Source organism: Barbus barbus, assembly GCF_936440315.1.
Source record: "Barbus barbus genome assembly, chromosome: 1".
Lineage (NCBI taxonomy): Eukaryota > Metazoa > Chordata > Actinopteri > Cypriniformes > Cyprinidae > Barbus > Barbus barbus.
Genome location: NC_136729.1, coordinates 10,537,972 through 10,557,484, shown reverse-complemented (window position 1 = coordinate 10,557,484; position 19,513 = coordinate 10,537,972). Strand labels below are relative to the sequence as shown.

General features: G+C 37.1%; 2 protein-coding genes across 2 annotated transcripts in view; both read right to left on the bottom strand.

Moving 5' to 3' along the window:
* Positions 1-2,925: 2,925 nt before the first annotated feature.
* LOC306869747 (sodium- and chloride-dependent glycine transporter 2-like) lies at positions 2,926-11,745 on the bottom strand (the record flags this gene model as incomplete). Its single annotated transcript, XM_079416644.1, has 16 exons — positions 2,926-3,084; positions 3,900-4,067; positions 4,198-4,298; positions 4,495-4,594; positions 4,889-5,020; positions 5,137-5,249; positions 5,440-5,564; positions 5,825-5,928; positions 6,051-6,185; positions 7,509-7,641; positions 7,745-7,892; positions 9,011-9,184; positions 9,338-9,469; positions 9,924-10,068; positions 11,113-11,547; positions 11,683-11,745. 16 exons carry the CDS (start codon positions 11,743-11,745, stop codon positions 2,926-2,928), a joined length of 2,367 nt encoding a protein of 788 aa, XP_079272770.1.
* Positions 11,746-14,788: 3,043 nt separating this feature from the next.
* Positions 14,789-19,513, bottom strand: part of LOC306887395 (protein arginine N-methyltransferase 3-like) — a 59,562-nt gene continuing 54,837 nt past the window's right edge. The window contains exon 16 of the mRNA XM_079445081.1: positions 14,789-15,280. Within this exon, the coding sequence (XP_079301207.1) occupies positions 15,171-15,280 (110 nt within the window). The 3' untranslated portion in view covers positions 14,789-15,170. The remainder of the gene's footprint in view (positions 15,281-19,513) is intronic.

Below are 19,513 nucleotides of genomic sequence, written 5' to 3'. Positions count from 1 at the left end.
CTCTGACAATTTACTGTCCTCAGGAGACTTTGACACAGAATTACAGATGCTACACAGCAAGATGCAAACCTCTGACCAGCACCAAAAATAGAAAGGCAATATTAGAGTTTGCAAAAAAGCATAAAGGTGAGCCAGAATAGTTTTGGAACTGTGTTTATGGACCGATGGGACAAAGATGAACCTTTATCTAAGTGATGGGAAAGCAAAAATGTGGAGAAAAAAAGGAACTGCAAAGATCCCAAGCATACAGCCTCATCTGTAAAGCATGGTGGAGGTGGTGTCATGGCATGGGCATGCATGGCTGTCTCTGGAACAGGCCCTCGCAACTTTACTGATGACTTAATGCATGACGACAGTAGCAGAATGAATTTGGAAGGGTACAAAACCATCTTGCCTACCAATATTCAAGAAAATGCCACCAGATTCATTGGGAAGTGCTTCATATTGCATCAGGACAATGGCCCAAACACCCTGTCAGTTCAGTCAAGGAATTTATAAGGGCAAAGAAATGGAAAGTCTTAGATTGCTCAAGTCAATCTCCAGATTTAAATCCGACTGAACATGAATTTCACCAGCTGGAGAGGAGAGTAAAGGCAGAAACTCCCCAAAACAAGCAACAATTGGAATTGGCTGCATTAAAGGCTGGGAAAAGCATTTCAAAGGATGAGACCAAGAGTCTGGTGATGTCTATGGGTCACAGATTCACTGCTGTGATTGTGCGCAAGGGATCTGCAACTAAATAATAGCTTTTAATCTTTTATATCTGCCTTATGTTCAACTGTCCCAATACTTATGCTCACATCAATGAGTGGGATGAACTCTAAAAGTGCTGTTCTTTTTATTTGGTAAAACATGTATGTGTTGAAACTGCTAATAATAAAATGTGACATTCTGTAGTTTTGTCTCATATTCATCTTTTAATCATATTTGCAAATGTCTTGACTCCACAGCCAACAGAGCAATTTTGTCTTTACTGTTCCAATACTTATGGAGGGCACTGTGTATATATATTTTTAATTTCATCCGAAATATTGCACTTTCACATAAACACAAAATAAGAGAAAGTCAACTCACATGGTTTGCTCGCAGATTCAATTGGTTAGGAAGATTAAAGGGATAGTTCACCCAAAAATGAAAATTCTGTAATCATTTACTCACTCAAGTAGTTCTAAACCTGTACAAATGTCTTTGTACTGTTGAACTCAAAGGAAGATATTCTGAAGAATGTGGGAAACAGAGCAATTCTGGGGCACCATTGACTTCCATAGTATGTATTTTTAAGTTGTTTTCCTACTATGGAAGTCAATGGTGCCCCAAAACAGCCTTGTTACAAACTTTCTTCAAAATATCTTCCTTTGTGTTCGGCAGAATAAAGAAATTCATACAGGTTTAGAACTACTTGAGGGTGAGTAAATGATGACAGGATTTTCATTTTTGGGTGAACTATCCCTTTAAGTAAACCATGTATCGATTTATGAAAAAAATACTCTGATTGGGGTATTTAACCTCTTGAAATCTGGCAACAGCAACCATGAACGGAAGCTTGTTACTTGTGCAAGATAATGCAAATGCTAAATTAAATAGAAAGCGAGCAATTATCACAGGCGATTATGCTTAATAAATCGAGAGAAGCAGAAATCATGATCACGATTAAAATACGACTCATTGTGCAGCCCTAGTTGTATGTGAATCACATCAAGTTTCCACAAATATGTTCAATTCTAATCCAACATCTAATAAGGTTGATGGAATTGAGTAATACCTGAGACCCTGTTTCATGAAAGCGAACAGACAAACAGATGAAAAACATTTTAAAAAAGGAATGTGGTCCCCAAGCACAGGATTTCAGATGAAAACATTTTTTTTTCTAATCAACATATCCTCTGCAAGCAATTGTTAAAAATATTGTGTAAACTAGTTGAAGTTTCTAAAATATACAGTTTTTATGAGACGATTGGTTTGCCACACATACCACACTCCTTGTTTTTCCTCTATTTTTCTTTTGTGCACTCCACTATAACTGCGTACTGCATAAGAATAGGAGGATTCAAAAAGTCTATGAACAGATCACGACACAAACTCCAAAGCATACTCTATAATATTAGTATACATACATAACTGCTAGTTGGCTGTTGAGTACTACTCTAAACAACATTGAAAGGTATTATTACAGTTTTGCATGGCTATGTTTTCTTGAAGACAGGGATGGATCTATACAACTGGAGCCTACACTATGAGTTTGGCTTCTATAACATTGTAGCTTATAATTCACAGAGACTGAAATGTGCTCACTTCCCTCCATAATGTAGTACGATTGGTTTAATTAGCACTATACTATGCGGTATTTTATAAACAGAGGAAGTCTGAGGCACAAGGTATGGCTATAAGTGGAGAGCGATAATACAATACCAGAAAAGAGTTTGAGTTCACTGTGCACTACTCAGCAGTTTATCTCATTATGTTTGCTACATTTAAGAGATGACAAGCAAATGGACAAGAAATATAAATGTTATTCTCTTCATTATTTTCTTTTTAACATCAGCAGTCACTTTGAAATGAAAAAAATAATCAAAAACAACCACTGCATGATGCACGATCAGTCAAATATTGCCTCAACAGTTGCAACTGCATCATTATATTGCCTCTGAGAAAAAGGTTCCGCTGGGATCGGTGTATCAGAATGTGTGCGAAAGACTCACGCTCAGACTGACTACGAATAATTATTCAGAAAACTAAAAATTCATAGGGAGTTGTCTGTGCTTTCCACCTGAAAAACCCCTCTAAGTGTCAGAAGAGGGGGAATATGGCTGAAAGAGAACGCCATGGAAAAGAGGGGAGATTGAATAGGGAAAGAGTTTGACGTGAGTGCAGGTCTCACCCTCAGAGGCCTCGGGGAGTTTCACACTCACAGGGAATTGAGGAGGATTATTGATATTGGGCTGATAGCTGGAAATCTTTGGGGGGAAGTTTGAGGCCAAGGGAGTTGGTGCCCAGAGGGTCGATCATGTTCTTGTAGCGTTCCCCGCGGTGTTTCATCAGGAATGGACCCCAGTCGGGTTGAGGAGAGCACACCAACTTCAGACGCTGCAGAGAACGAGAAGGGGCATCTAAATTGTATGCTGGGTGCTTGGTTTGCATCCTACATATTGATTAATTTATTATGTTTGTTTGATCTTTTTCAAAAATAAAATTTAATAGAATTAAGTCTCACTTTGATTCGTTATTTTGATGTTAACATTGTTCATGTGTATAAAACATGCTGTTTTATTATCCATGAGATTTCGATAATTATTTATAATTATTATGCATGCAAAAATTGCGTTCTTACCAGGGTTATTTGTTATACTAAAAATAAAAATAAAACCATAAAATACATTTTTAATTACTTGCAATAAATATTAACTGAAATAAAATACAACTTCTAAAAATTTCTAATTTTCTAAAAAAAAACTAATTTCAGCTAGTTGCCAAGGAAATATTTCTTATTTTCATTCAGTTAAACTGAAATAAAAATGAATAAACTATACAGACATATAATTAAAAAAAAACACTAAACTAAAAAAATGGACAAAAACAGTACAATTTCTAAACTTTAACTACAATGAAAACAAAACATTTAAAAGTAAAAACTAATTCAAAATATTAGTAAAACTATAATAGTATCTCAATGAAATGAAATTACACTGGCTCTCACACCACAGGACTTGATACAATGAACAAACAATAGCATAAAGTGATTAAAATATGGGAAAACTTTGGGGGGAAAAAAGAGGAAAGGACCTGAAATTAAACACTTTTCCTAAAATGTTAATAAACTAGCCATCTACTTATAGAAAAGCAATACTGAACATTTTTTAGTAACACTGAAATAGAAAACAACCCAAACATCTCTCACTTACTTCAATTAACGATCCAGGTGCAAGGTGCATCTTAATAACAAACATGATAGGAATCCATATGACAGAACAGATGACCATAAGCCAGCCCATAACCATAGACCAGGTCGGATAAGTGTAATCCTCATATGTCATCACCTTCCAATTGTACAGACTAAGTGCCAAGATAAACTAGAGAGACAGAGAGAGACGAAGGGTCAGTGGCAGCAATAACCAAAACTAATCGTGCGGATGAATTCGTGCATGCAACTACACTGCATGTGTGTCAAGAATGGTCATATAAGGTATAAGGTGAACATACTGTGAGAATAGTTGGTGTGACAAAGGCCCAGCAGATTCTCCAAAACTTGTTTGGCTGGAACCCAATCATCATCTCAATGTCCTCACAGAACCGTTGTAGTCCTGCACCACAAATACAGGAAGGAAGAAAGTCAATTGGGCATTAAGATTTTAGTACTTGAACCTATTCATTGTTGCCTGCTTGTTTAATTATTTTAAATTTTCTTTTTCAATACCTAAAAATCGGATCCCTGCTGTGCACTAAAATAAATGACTGGAGTAAGTCTAAAGATAAATGATCATAATTTTGTAAACTCACCATAAATGTATGACACTCCAATCAGTTCAAATATGGCAATGATGACCAGAGAATAAGAGGCTGCATAAGTGTCCACCAGCTGAAGCATGTACATTCCACTCTGTGCATGAAAACACACACACACACACACACACGCACACATATGCACATTTAAAATAACAATAAATTAGACCTAATCTAAAAATCACCCAGTGAATCACTTTAATTAAAAAAACATACAAACAAACTAACATTAATTCCAGACCTTTCCAATTATCTGCTTCAGGAATTCCATTCCAGTCTATTTACTTTCCTGTTTACTTGTTTTTTGTATTGTTTACCAGAGAGCTGCTTTAATTAAAGTGTACTATATAGGTAAAGTTCTTGCAGATGGGAATAAGAGTAAATGTCCTACCTCAGTGATCATGGGGAAACCCAGCACAAAAAAGGACAAACAGCAAATCAAAGTGAATTGAGGCTTGTGTTTGCGCAGGTACTTGGGGAACTCATCAGAAACAGATGTCACTATAGTTTCTATGGTGGCAAACTGGAGAAGAATAAACGTGTGAAAGAAAAGCCATTTAGTTATTGATTGCATTTTATTCTGTGATCACATTACAACTGAAGAAAACTGTAAATCATACAATTTATGATTTCCATTACCATAGTATCCAGGCCAAGTGTAAGCAGCATGAGGAAGAAGATGATGGCCCAGAATGGTGACAAGGGCAACCTAGTCAGAGCCTCTGGATAGACCACAAAAGCAATCCCTGGACCTACACAAAAAAAGAACATACTTACAGACCAGACAGTTCAAATGACTTTTAGGTCAGAGGAAAGTGAAAACAATGACGATATGATGAGTTTTGCATATTTAGAAAAAAAAAAAAGAACACAGCAACCAGACATCTGATCATAGTTAATCATAGCTCACCAGCCACAAACACATGCATTCATACTACCTACCTTCATCTGCCACACTTTCAATTGGGACTTTGAGCTCATGAGCCATGAAGCCAATAACTGAAAAAATGACAAAACCAGCAAAAATACTTGTGGCACTGTTAGTACACGCCACAATGAGAGTATCCCTGAAAAACAAAGAGACAGAGCACACTGTGTAATCTTACATCATAAATAATCAACCATAATGCATACTTTGAACAAATGTGTCTACTGAATGTGTACAATGTGTAATCTTTTGTGACATTATACATGTCTTTACTGTCACTTTTGACCAACATATCCAGAAAAAAACTATTAATGACTTTCAAATAAATTAAAAAATAATATATCTTACTGACCCTAACATTTAAACAGTAGTGTATTCTAAAGTGACAGAGCTGGCTACCTGTAACAGTTGTTATGGAACTTATTGTAGGACGAGAGGGTTATAAGACCACCCCATGCTGCAGACAGAGAGAAGAAAATCTGTGTAGCAGCATCCTTCCACACCTAAAGTGAAAAAGAGCAAAAGAAAGAAAGAAAGACCAATGGAGGAGAGAAATAAGAAGCATTCTGGAAAGGATATGTACCATCAAATATAATAAATAAAAATGCACCATTCTTTTTATTACCTTGGCATCACTGAGTTTTTCCCATTTGGGTGTTATGAAGTAAAGGATCCCAGAACCAGCTCCGGGCAGAGTGACTCCTCGGAACAAGAGGATGACCAACACCACATAGGGGAACGTGGCAGTGAAATACACCACCTGAAAACAAGGTACATGTACATCACAACTATGTAGGTACAAACAATGTGTTTGTGAAATATAAAAGACTTTTACTGACCAAAATTCAGAAAGTAAAACACATATACAATATTTCGACAATCTTTTGCTTTTCTTACAAGCTTAGAAATCATTATTAACCTACACTCTAAAAAATGGTGCTAAATAGCACTAAAAGTGGTTATTTGGCTTATAATCATAGGGGAACCACTTTTGGTGCTGTATAGCACCATATCTTGGTGCTTCAGTGGTTCTTCAGCAGTTCTTCGCCGGTTCTTTGGCATGACTGAGGTGCTATATAGCACCTCTACCATATACAGAACCTGTTAAGCTCCTGTATGGTTCTTCAGTGGTTCTTTGGGGTGATTAAGGTGCTATATAGCACCACTGTCATACAAAGAACCTGTTAAGCCCCTTTAAAGGTTCATTATGAGCCAAGGAACCACTGTTGGTGCTGTTTAGCACCATTTTTGTTGAAGAAATACAATGCAATATGGCACCTCTTATGGTTCTACATAGTACCATTTGACAAAGGTGCTGTGTAGCACCTTTAAAGATATGGTGCTATATAGCACCAAACGTGGTTCCCCATATGATTACGAGCCAAGAACCGCTTTTAGTGCTATATAGCACCATTTTTTTTCTTTTAGAGTGTATCTAATATTTCGTAAGCCAAATTAGTAAACACACATTTACTCTGCGATACTGGGAATATTTCTATTTAGCTGCTAATCACTTACAGTTTTGTCTGATGTTCCTGCCAAATGATAATAATGTCACAAAGGCTTACTTTTAACCTATTCTATTTGAGGAAAACTTTCCAAGAAAGAAACTCTGCTAATAAATATAATAAATTACCAAACCTGACTTTAGAAGCATAATTACTTGTCTTGACACCCACATTCACCAATACAACATCCAGAACTTCAATAACATAATATGTTTATGTAAAACACTTGTATTCAGCAAATAAGCCTTAAACTGATTAAAAGTGACAGAAAAACAATTATAATTTTTCAAAGATCTCTATTGCAAATAAACATTGTTCTTTTTCATTTTCAATTAATCAAAGGATTCTTAAAAATGTGTGATTTTAAGAAAAACTATAAGCAGCACAACTGTTTACAATAAATATTTCTTGAGCAACATATCAGCATATTAGAATGATTCAGTGACACTGAAGACTGAAATAAGGAAGTCATCTGAATGAAGTAATCTTTTCACTGGTCCCGAATGAGGCCTGCTGTGCTTCTACAGTACATAGAGGAGAAATAAGGAGAGAAAATAGTCAACCTGTGTTCTTACCTTCCCTGAGGACTTGATCCCTTTAGCCAAAGAGGCATAAACAATAAGCCAGGCCAGAAACAGACAAGCAGCCAAAGGCCAACGGATATCACCTGGGTATTCAATACCCTTGGAAATATGCAACACATTATACCTGTCAAGAAATCAGGGCGATTAGTATCCAGTTCATCTGAAAAATTACACACAGAACACCTCTAAATACTCAGACAGACGGATAGACAGAAAAGCACACTTACTTGAAATACTCCTCACTAGGGCTGACATAGGTTTTATTGTCCATTGTGATATTTAACAGTTTACTTAAATTCCCAACAGCATTTGCAGATAAACAGAATGTGGTATTCTTGACTGATGTGATGTTTCTGTCCCTTAGTATACAGGAGTCTGGCCAGAAGAAACAATGACAACTTGGAGTGAACGTGGAAGAAAGTTCCTGTTTTCCATCGTCATTCACTGCCTAATTGAAAAACAGTCTTAAACCAAATCAAGTCAACAGAATTAATCAAACGACGCACAAATAGGCCTACACAGTTCACACACAACTGTAATACTGTACAATACTGTACAATGTCTTCGATTCATGCAAATTTTGTGGCGCTACTCAAACACAGTGAATGTGATTTCACCAAATACAACATGTTCCTGGATCAACATCCTTGTTGATCCTGGAACAACATTCCAATCAACCAATCAGAATGAATTAAGGGATAACTTTTGAGGAAATGTCAGTTTTAGGCTTACAATTAGGGTTAGGTGCTTCTACACGCTTGTTAATCAACTATCATTTCTCTCTGACTTCAGGAATAAATTATGGGTAGGTTTAGGGGTAGGGATTGGATTAAGTCTATATTTTTGGACAGCAATGTTGATCCAGGAACATGTGGATGACAAAACCTATTCAAACAGGCCACGAGGTGGCAATGCATCTCACTGCAGCACTGCACCAACTCTTACAGTAAATTTGTCAAGCAAGCAGATTTTCTGCTGAATTCACCAAAAGCACGACATTGAGAAAAGCGTTTTAAAACGAATTAAAACGTAAAAATGTCAGAAAATTAAATTAAACGCATAATGAAACACCAGAAATTTTATTCAAATTAGATTTTAAGCAAAACTCATTCTGATAAGCTTAGCAAACAGCATTTATTTCACTAATCACACTTTTCAATTTGACACATTTCTAAATAAAATAAAAACACAAAATCTATTCATATTGCATGATGGTACTAAAATGAAAAAGCACTTGATTTTACAGTTTCTGTAGCTGACAAAAAAAATCTGTAAAGTCATCAAAAAAGAACTTTTGACGCAATTTGGGAGAGATTAAAAAAAGCAGGATGACACTGACTAACCTAAATTGAGTGGTAGACTACTTAATTCCTGAAATACAGGTTGCGCATTGCGCATTTTAGTTAGAAAAAAAGGGGTGCTGGGGGGTGGACTCACAGGGAGAGAGAGAGAGAGAGAGAGAGAGAGAGAGAGAGAGAGACGCTCATCATTACCCAAAAGCAGCATGTCTTTGTCTTTGCACTCGACGGTGTTCCAGTCATTTTTACAGGTGGCCCATGGCAGTGTCTCCTTCAACGAAGCGAACAGGTAGTACAATGTCCAGCACATAATAATATTATAGTATATGGCTATCAAGACAGATATTATCAACATGGCAATCCCGCAACCTATAATAACGAAATGAAACCAGATAATAGAAATTACACTTAAAGCAGTCGGAAAGTCGATTACCAGTTCACTGGAAACACTAATATGACACATTAGCACAAACAAACATTGCTCATAAGGGAGCATCAATTAATAAAGTATCGTCAGTTTACCTTGTAGAGCTGGGATCGCTTTCCATACTGACACCGGGCCTTGGCTGGCGAACTGACCCAAAGACACCTCCAACAAAAATATAGGAATACCGGCGAGGCCTAACATGATCAGGTAAGGTATCAAAAACGCACCTATAAGAGAGAACAGCTGCTATTGAAAAAGTCATGACTCAGGAGTCTTAAATAAAATAAAATAAACCAACAATGAGCATATTAAAGTTGTAATTTTAGATTTTCTTATATTTTTAATTAAAATAAACATATAATATATAACAATACTATTATTTTATAATATTATAATAAGATAGGCTAATGAATAATAAACACAATACAATAACACATATACACTATTAATGTGTACAAATAATACCTAATAATAATCGTTCGTTGCCCTTATAATTCGCACATTAAAATAAAATCTGTGCAATTATAAAACGAATTTTTAGTTTTGTAACAGAAAATAAAATCGCCTCTAACGAAAGTTTATATGTGTGTTTACTACGCATTGACAACTCATTTTCGATAAAAATCGGTCTGTAGTAAACTAAAATATTTCCTAATATGATACCCCTTGATTGTTTCTCACCTCCACCATTCTGGAAAGCAAGATATGGGAACCTCCACACATTCCCCAAACCCACGGCATACCCCACCATGGACAGAATAAAATCCAGTTTGTTGGACCAGTTGCCCCGGGCCTTATTCTCATCTCCTTCGTCATCATCCTCCTCCTGGAAGAACAGTCCACTAAGTATTTATGATCAGATATTGGTTACTATACACATTTTAATAGATATTCCATTTTTCACGGCAATCATCAGATTATGGGTCAATATAATTAAAGAGGCATCAACATTAAAAAAAAAAAAAAAAAAAAAAAATGTTCCCCCCAATTTTTTTGCCTCGTTTCCGCGACCTGGGAATAAAGGGGTCGGCCTAGGCTCTAATGAAACACCCCAAAGGGAATTGTACCATAAGCAGATTCTTATGTAACACATGATCCTGCAACACAACCAGTCTCTGAGGACAATAAACCTCACATACATGCAGAGCTCATACTCATTTCCAATCATAAAGCAACAGATTTCACTTTTGAGAGACTACAGAACAATGTCCTTTTGTCCGAAACACTTTTATGACTAATATAAGAGCCTTATATCACAAATGACGTCTTTGGTTTTTACTCCTGAAGCACATTGCATAACATAACCGAAACTACACCGTTATTTTACTCAGTGAAAGGTTCGAAGGTCTTAAATTAGACTACATATTTATATAAGTACATATGTGTTTTAAACATTTCAGTAACGGTAAAAATCCTACGAAAAACTAAAAGTTAGTCACAGCGCATTTTCGCCAAAGACTCCAGCGAATAGATTTTGTCTGAGAGGTAACCATAGCAACAGCACGCCGCTACAAATAACCGTCACTACTCATCGCTAAGCTTAAATTCAGATATCACAATAAAACACTATATATTTTTAAAGGATAATAGTGCTTGTGACGGCGCCAAATTACATTTTCGTTTGAGTGAGACGAACCTCTAGAAACTTCAACCTTATCCTCATCATTTTATATTTTTTTTTACAAACGTAAGTGGGTCAAATAAAGGTCTCGCGAGCTAAATTCAAACTGTAACGGTCGTAACGGACGAAGCTGCAGCTGGATCCCTTTGCTACGGCACTTCAAATATCTAGCTTTTGTTTTTGCTCAAGACTCTCCCCGTTTGAAAGCTTTAGGGGTGATTGAAATGAAACGTTCCGGCACGCACTTACCCCGGTCACGGTGCCAGGCAGAACAGATGTATTGCCATCTGTGCCCAGGATGATGGTGGTCTGGCTCATGGGGGTCCAGTCACCGGTGGTGTTGTTATGCTCCGCCGCGATCCTCACAGCACTTTGATTGTTAGACATGAAGTCCGGCGTGGCTTTACCGGTCGAACCATCCATACCGACGGAAGAATTAACGGGAGCAAACGTGGGTCCAGGCGCGGCGTTTTTAAACGTCCCGTATGCTTTATTGGCTTCCATTTCGCACGGTTTATTTTCCGAAGGACAAAAAGTTTTCCGTTCGTTTACAGGCGGCGGTTGGGGCACCGGGTTCCCGTTCTCCGGTTTGTTAGTAGTTGTAGCTCCAGCCGCTCCCCCAGACGGCTGGGGCGGGATACTGTTTGACGGTTGTCTCAACATTTCCCCGTGCTCAGAAAAATCCTGCAACGTTAAATACACATTAGACAGGATCAGTATAATTAACGCAGCCTAATAATTAACTGCTATTTCACACCAAGTGACCCAGCAGAAACCTACCCAAAAATGTTCACTTCTGCTATTTATTTTCTGCTAGACCGTTTCTGGACATGTCTGCTCCACTTCTTTGATTTTCAGCTGTTTGCTTCTTGCTTTTACCATTTGAGAAAGATTCTTTAATTTTACGCCTCATTTACCTCCTGTCATTCAACCCCGGCACATCCCCTGGTTTTATGGGCAATAGACAAGCTGCCGGGCTCGGCCGAGGCTTCCCCCGCTGCGGCAGGCACCAGTCCCGGTGTAAGTGTGCAAACATGGAACATTACACCAACAATTACATCGCACCATAGGAGACCACTGTCCTAAAACCCTTTAAAATGTGCTCAAATATTCTGCTTTTCTAAATAATAAAAGAAAGAAAAAATAAAATAAATAGGCTGTCATATGAATACTAGCTCTTACTACCAAGGTTATACATTTGTAATTATTTATTTTTAACGTGATATACATAACTAATTCCTTCCGTTGAAAAGGTGTAAAAACGCATGCTATAAAGTTTCAGCACCGTGGATAGCGACACTTCGTTTATTAGTGCACTTACAAATAATACTTTTCTCCCCCCAAGACTGCTCTAAATCAGTAAACTGTTCACAGCAAAAACACGTAAAGCGTAAAGTAATGAATGTGCTGTACTTACCATTTGTGCAGAGTCAACAAATGTGGGTTAATAGCAGAAAACGGCTGGAAAGACGGCAGGCAGACTGAGTTTGGCTGTGCAAAGTGCAAAGCTTTCTATATCTCCGTGGGAATGATCGGGTTTGCGTCAGTGCATGGCAAGGTACCCTTCGCATGACATTTTCTTGATAATAGGGCTTTAATAAATCATTGGCCTTCAATTCTGATTTTTAAAGGGGCGACAAGCGAAGACTTGAGCTCGTGACACACACAAGGCAGCGCGAGACTATGTTTGGGGACGGACTGGCTCGTGACTGATTAATAAACTTGTCCCTCAGGACTATGTAAAGATGTTCATCTGACGCACGGAGAACATTCTGCAGACGCAGGCATCGTGGAGACTGCATAGTCCTATACATACAGATAAATCTAATGACTTTTCATCATGCAATATTATTAAAAACAGATAACAGGCCCATTTTAAGTTTTCTAATTACATCTTATCAAGTTTAGGTTACTTACATCCAATGCACAGACCTGCATCAAGCCTGGCTTTTTTATTTAGATAAGGCCATGGAAATATGATATTTGAACGAAGTTGCTTATATTTTACATGAATGACTATGTCTGCAACCAAACAGTTGAAAATTATGAAACACTACTATAAAAACTTTTATAGCATATTTTCTATAGTATTTGAGTAATGGATCTCATGCTTCATAGGTCACACGTCATGAGTCACCGGCACACATTGTTGAAGTGAAAAGTGGGCGAGGTTTTCAGAGGAGTGGAGGCACTCATTTGTTAAACTTTTACGCAAGACAAAGGAGTAATTTTCTATTTTTAGCTTCGATGTAACCACACTGCATTGAGCATTCAAGCATCATGCCCCGGAGTAGCCTACCATTTCATTTATTTTTTCAACAGAGAAGCACTGAATTGAATATAGCATCTTTATGAATAATAATTATTATTGGGAAGAATAACTTGCATGAATAACTTGAAGACACTATATACAATATATATATATAGATATATATACACTATAGACAATATATAGAATAACAGATAATATATAGCCTAGGCTATTTAAATCGATTCATATTTGACTGTAATGAGCTGTTAAAGATTATATTTTAACGGCTTTTGATTAAAGTTATTATAAAGTGCCCAACCAGTTAAACAAGTAATATAATAACATCGGTAAGTTATTATTCAGTCTTCGGTCTTGATATCCCTCTATACATGCACACTGCTGCAGTGGCCATCATAAATCTGCGGCCGCCTGTGATAAGCCTCATACGGCTGGATTAGCTCTTCGCTCTGGGTTTAATTGCTTTGTCAACAGAGAATAATTGTAATTGATTTCTGCTTCTCTTTCCGTGTCACCTTTATACGTGCTCTTTAAAACGCGTTAAAGAGAAACACGGCACGCCTGGAGTAGAGAGAGCCAACAAAAATATGCAGTCTTTCAGTGGTCTACAACCAGCTAACCATTTACCTAATGAACAATTCAGTTTCTAAGGCTGTTTATTACAGTTTCAAATTTGTAATTGTCTTGTGTCGAATACAATTTTTATATCTTGGCATTTTCCGAACTTGTTTTTGCTTTGCTAAAAATGACACAATGGGTCTAATAAGAGATAAATTACGTTGAAACTAAGTATGCTAGTTCTCTCCACTTTCTTTCACCCTGTAATTAATTGCATAAAATAAGATTGTGCATCAGCCGATGGTCATTTGACTTGTTAGTATTTGTTGTTAAAACAGCACAAAACGTGCCGGTAAGATATGGAATATTAAAGGCCCTTAAATGAAATGTTTCTCCAACGATTATCAGTTTCTCTTCTGTGGACATTTTTAAAATTGAACGCTACTGTATTAATAAAAGATGGTTTCATATTAGCATGATTGATTTTTTTAAGACCTGGGTCAGTCTCGCACCCCTACTCTAAAGCGTGCACGTGCACGTTAAGGGCAAGACTGCAAGTGTGGATACTGGAACATCTAGAAGTGCCATATATTAAAAAGAAAAATCATATCTGAGGCAAAACTGTCACGTCTCTTTAAAAAAAAACACACACAAAAAACTGTTTTGTTATGTCATGCCTATATTATCAGCTTTTTCCACACAAAAGCAGTTTATTTAGCGTGAGGCATCACTGACTGCTATTCCAACAAGGTTTTGTTGGCCGCCAAGTGCACGTTTTTAAGCTAATTAAGCTAATATTTGAGGCTCCCCCTAGTGGACAGGTTCTGTTCTTACACGAATCCCTGAAAACTTTATTCTGATTGGACAATTGTGGCATTCAGGTGATATTTCTTTATGACAGTTGTCAATGTAACTGAGTGCTTAAAGGCAACCAATCTTATAAAATATTGTCGTAATTAATTTGTCTGCTATCACTATGTGAATGCTCGGTCTTCATTGGCTAAGTTTCTAGACTTATGCAAATTGACGTCATTGTGTGATTGAGTAAGATAACTTGACCTCTAATCTTTGTGAAACAAAAAGCACTCAGGAGGCTTTAGTGTTACATTTATGGTAAATATAAAACCTTTTTATAAAAGAACATAGAAACCGAGTAGGCTACTTAGATTTCATGGTAGCTTTTACTTTATTCGCTCAAGTAGGAAATGAGATTTCTTCCACTGCTTTACATGAAAAGTCAAAGTGGCCCAAATATATGGGCATTATGAGGTTTAAAACAAAGACTGACTTTCATTAGTTGCCCAAGTTGTTGACAAAGATTGGAGTGTATGGTCCTGTTGTTTGTTACAGAGAGAACAACATTCACTCTATATACAACTCATGAATGATTAACATTTGATAGAAACACTTTTAATAGAATGTTTCAGTTATTAAACACTGCATTGTTCAAACTGTGTGTTTCCCCCCTAATAAAACTTCTTCACTGGAGACTGTAGGTTTGCTTCCGGCCTGCGATGTCAAGTGTGATCAGCAGCGCTCTGGGGTCCTTTCTGTTCTTATGCACTGCGATTTGACCTGGAAGTTCCTCTCCTGCACAAAGAAAAATAAAGAGTGGAAAACAGGATTTGACACAGATCAATCTCCATGGTGACATGCCTTCACACCAGCTAGAAATGTAAGATATTTTAGCTTTCCTGGCATGCATTTACATGCAAGAGTAAATATTCACTTTTTATTACCATATAGCTCAGCCACAACTGACACTTTTCTGTCAAAACTCGGAGCTGTGTATTACCAAAAGTGGGAATATCTACTGCCTCTCATTGAACAAAACTGAAACTAGCTGAGAAGAGAAAGATGTGATTAAAATGCATGCAGGAGGATGACATGCAGCTTGGATCCAGATGGCAGAGAAAGCTGCTTCTCGCTATAGTACGACTACAGTAGGAATACAGGCGGCACGGTTTATCGGCAAGGCCTGAAGACAATGACGATGATTACACCAGATAATCACTTTGATTAACTTCACGCTTCACTGCCAGACGTAAATAAATGTTTACCCATTTGGCAAACAAGCCCTCCACCCCCCATCATTTCTTTCTTTGCTGCAGGTTACATGAGATAAAAATATGCTGACATGAGGAGATAGGGAGAAGTCAGATGTGACCGTCACAGTGCGCTGCAACTGTCACATTGGTTTTCTTGAACCTTTTACTGTCAAATGATCCCCTTAAAAGAACATTAAAAATTTATCTTTTCGCAATTCACTTTTCCTTAACCCAAAAAAAGTTATTTTTGGATACAAGTACAAGACTGCTGAGGCCTGTTCACACCAAGGACGAAAATTATAAAGTTTAAAGAATCCTTCTAATTCTATGAGAATAGGGAAGTCTATAGCACAACTATAATGATAACACCACAGAGGAATATATGGAAGCTTCAGCATGCGCTTACAAGGTTAGGGACCAAGAAAGGTACTTATCACTGATCTATAATAGAGAATATTTATATAGATCAGTGGTTCTTATACAGAACCAATTCTGCTTTCTGAAAAATACCAGAACTGTGCAAAATTCATAACTTTCGGTTTTAAAAATAATGCACTGGGAGCATTACCAGAACGCAGAAAACACGGATGAAATTGTCAGAAGTCAGAAAGAACTTTATTGGCAAGTACTGTATGTTTGCACATACAAGGAATTTGTACACATGTATACACATGTATAAATAAACAAAATTGACTATTTTTTGCGGTCATAAAAATGTAATTGACTGAATAGAAATGGAATAGTTTAATAGTTAATGGAATCGGAATTGGAATCATAGGCAGAACCGGAACTGTATAATTTCTTACAATTCCCAACCCTACGTGCTTATAATACACAGAACATTATTTATGTGAATGCTAATGTAGTTATCGTTATCATTCTTGGTGTGAACGGGGCCTTTAGAAACTACTTGGCAAACAAATCATGCACTAATGCATCAGGAATAGAAATCATCAAAAGGTTTGTTCAATAGCAAAAAAGCACAAATAAAAAGCTGAAGCCTAATTTTTTTGTAAAACAATTGATCTAGCAAGAAATCCTTTAATTAAACTCAGCTGTGCAGTGAAAACTTGACAGATCGCATATTGCCTACCAAAAGTAAAAAGCACGAACAGTGGGTTTTCTCTTGACCAGTATGAGCACAAATGATAGAAAGATCTATTAAACTTCAGCGCCCTGCAGAAAATGGCTGTGTGCATCACACTGGTGTGTGTCTGCACTTCATAACAAACACTTGCCCAGTTACTGCCAATGGGCTTTGATACACAGAGGTCTGTAGAGAGAACCAAGAGACAGAGAGTGAAATTACTTGACCCTACAATTCCTGGTTAAATCTCAGAGTAAAGCAGTTTGGAATATAGTTACTGCAAGATTTTATTCTGAGTCTACAGAGACGAGGAAAAGATTGGCGATCTGTGTGAAAGAAGCTGTTGGTGCACGTTAATTAAATGAGGGAGACAAGGCTGCTTCCAGAGCCGTCGTACATCACCGTGCCATTTGCATTAAACATGCCAATGCAACCAAGGGTGACGGAGGCTTAAACAAGAAATGAATGAGACAACGTAAAACATCTTGATGTATTCCTTGATAATGTGACTGCTAATCAACAAGCTGGTGTGTATATGTACAGAACAAGCATCATAGTCTACGCTACATATTAATTTAAAGGAATGGTTCAACTAAAAAATCATCCAAGATGTAGATGGGTTTGTTTCTGCTTCTGAACAGATTTGGAGAAATTTCCTCTTGAAGTGAATGGGTGCCGTCAGAAGAAGAGTCCAAACAGCTGATAAATACATCACAATGATCCACACCACTCCAGTCCATTAATTAATATCTTGTGTAGAAAAAAGCTGCACGTTTGTAATAACATTTTTAGCTTAAACTTTTACTAGGCTGCTATCCATAATATTGCTTTCTCCAGTGAAAAATTCATCTAGTCTGAATCAGAAGAGAAATATGCACAAATCAAGTTTCTGTTTACAAGAAAGAACAGTCCAAAACAGTTCTAAACAAATATGTGACCCTGGACCACAAAACCAGTCATAAGGGTCAATTTTTCGAAAATTGAGATTTATACATCATCCAAAAGCTGAATAAATAAGCTTTCCATTGATTTATGGTTTGCTATGATAGGACAATATTTGGCTGAGATACAACTATTTGAAAATCTTTAATTTGAGGGTGCAAAAAACCCCCGAAATACTGAGAAAATTGCCTTTAAATTTATCCAAATGAAGTTCTTAGCAATGCATATTACTAATAAAAAATTAAAAGTTTGGATAAATTTACAGTAGGAAATTTACAAAATATCTTCATGGAACATGATCTTTATTTAATGTCCTAATGATTTTTGACATAAAAGAAAAATCTATAATTTTGACCCATACAATGTATTTTTGGCTATTGCTACAAATATACCCCAGCGACTTAAGACTGGTTTTGAGGTCCAGGGTCTCGTATGTCAGTGGATTTTGATGTGAAAAGTCGACAGGGGACGGAGGTTTTCACTGGAGGAAGCGTTATTATGGATAATAGACTATTATGGATTATAATATAGAAGCAAATGTGCAACTTTTGACGTTAATTGATGAACTGGAGTCATGTGGATTACTTGTGGATTATTGTGATGTTTTTATCAGCTGTTTGGACTCTCATTCTGATGGCACCCATTCACTGCAGAACAAATTGGTGAGCAACTGATGTAATGATACATTTCTTCTGCACAACACAAATTGTTTTTGTCCATATAATGCAAGTCAGTGGGGTCCAAAACAAAACTGGACCTTAAAAAAACAAAACAAATCTGATACAGATTTGGAGTTAAATGATGACAGAATTTTCATTATTGGGTGAACTATTTAACCCTTTTGCAAGCAGTTTTCAGGAAAAAAAAGCCTTCCCAAACACTGCAGCACAAGATACAAAAGCTGCATTATAAAACTTCTCTCTCGCTCTGCAGCGGATAACCTCATAAATCTGCGGCCCCTGTAAAGGAGATGCATAAAACAGGCCTTCGGAATCACCAGCTCACCACGGTGCCCCCGTCTATCAAATAATCCCACCTCCCCCTAAAGGAACTTTGCTCTGACACCTCAAGGATCTTTTCACACTGCAGACGGACTGCACTTCCTATGAGTTTAAACTACTTTAAAGTACTACACAAAGCATTGGATGGTTGATTCAATAAGCAGCCTTGTTCTTCAAGTCTATTACCAATATATTGGCTTTTGAACACTTATTTGGAGAGCAGACGTGACGTGCAATACACTTTCTACCCTCAAAATGTCCCAAGACCACTCAACACAGGGTGACCTCTTTCAATCGAGCTCAATGGTTGGTTGCATGACAAATGAAGCTTTAAGGAAATGTTCTCATCTTTTCCTTTTAATGATCAGCAAAACCAACTAAATCGTGACAAATGAAGGATGCCTTGATTGATGTGACAGCATCTGAAGGCGTTTCTGAGGGCGTTTTGCATTTCCGTTGAATATTCTACCTCCCCTCTCATCACATCGCTGAAAAGTAATTAGCCTACTAAACTAACACAAACAGGAGAAGAATCCACGCAACCTGAGCGTGAGTGGACAGGAATGCATTTTCCTTCTAACAATCATTTTTCTCTCGATTTCTTTTATGCAAATGACAGCTTGGCGATATACAATACAAAACACATTACTGTTATTGTTTGGAAACGAAATCCAATTTAAATTCACAAGTTACAAATCACGTATTAAATAAAGTGAGAAGAATGTCAAATGTAATTCCTAATATT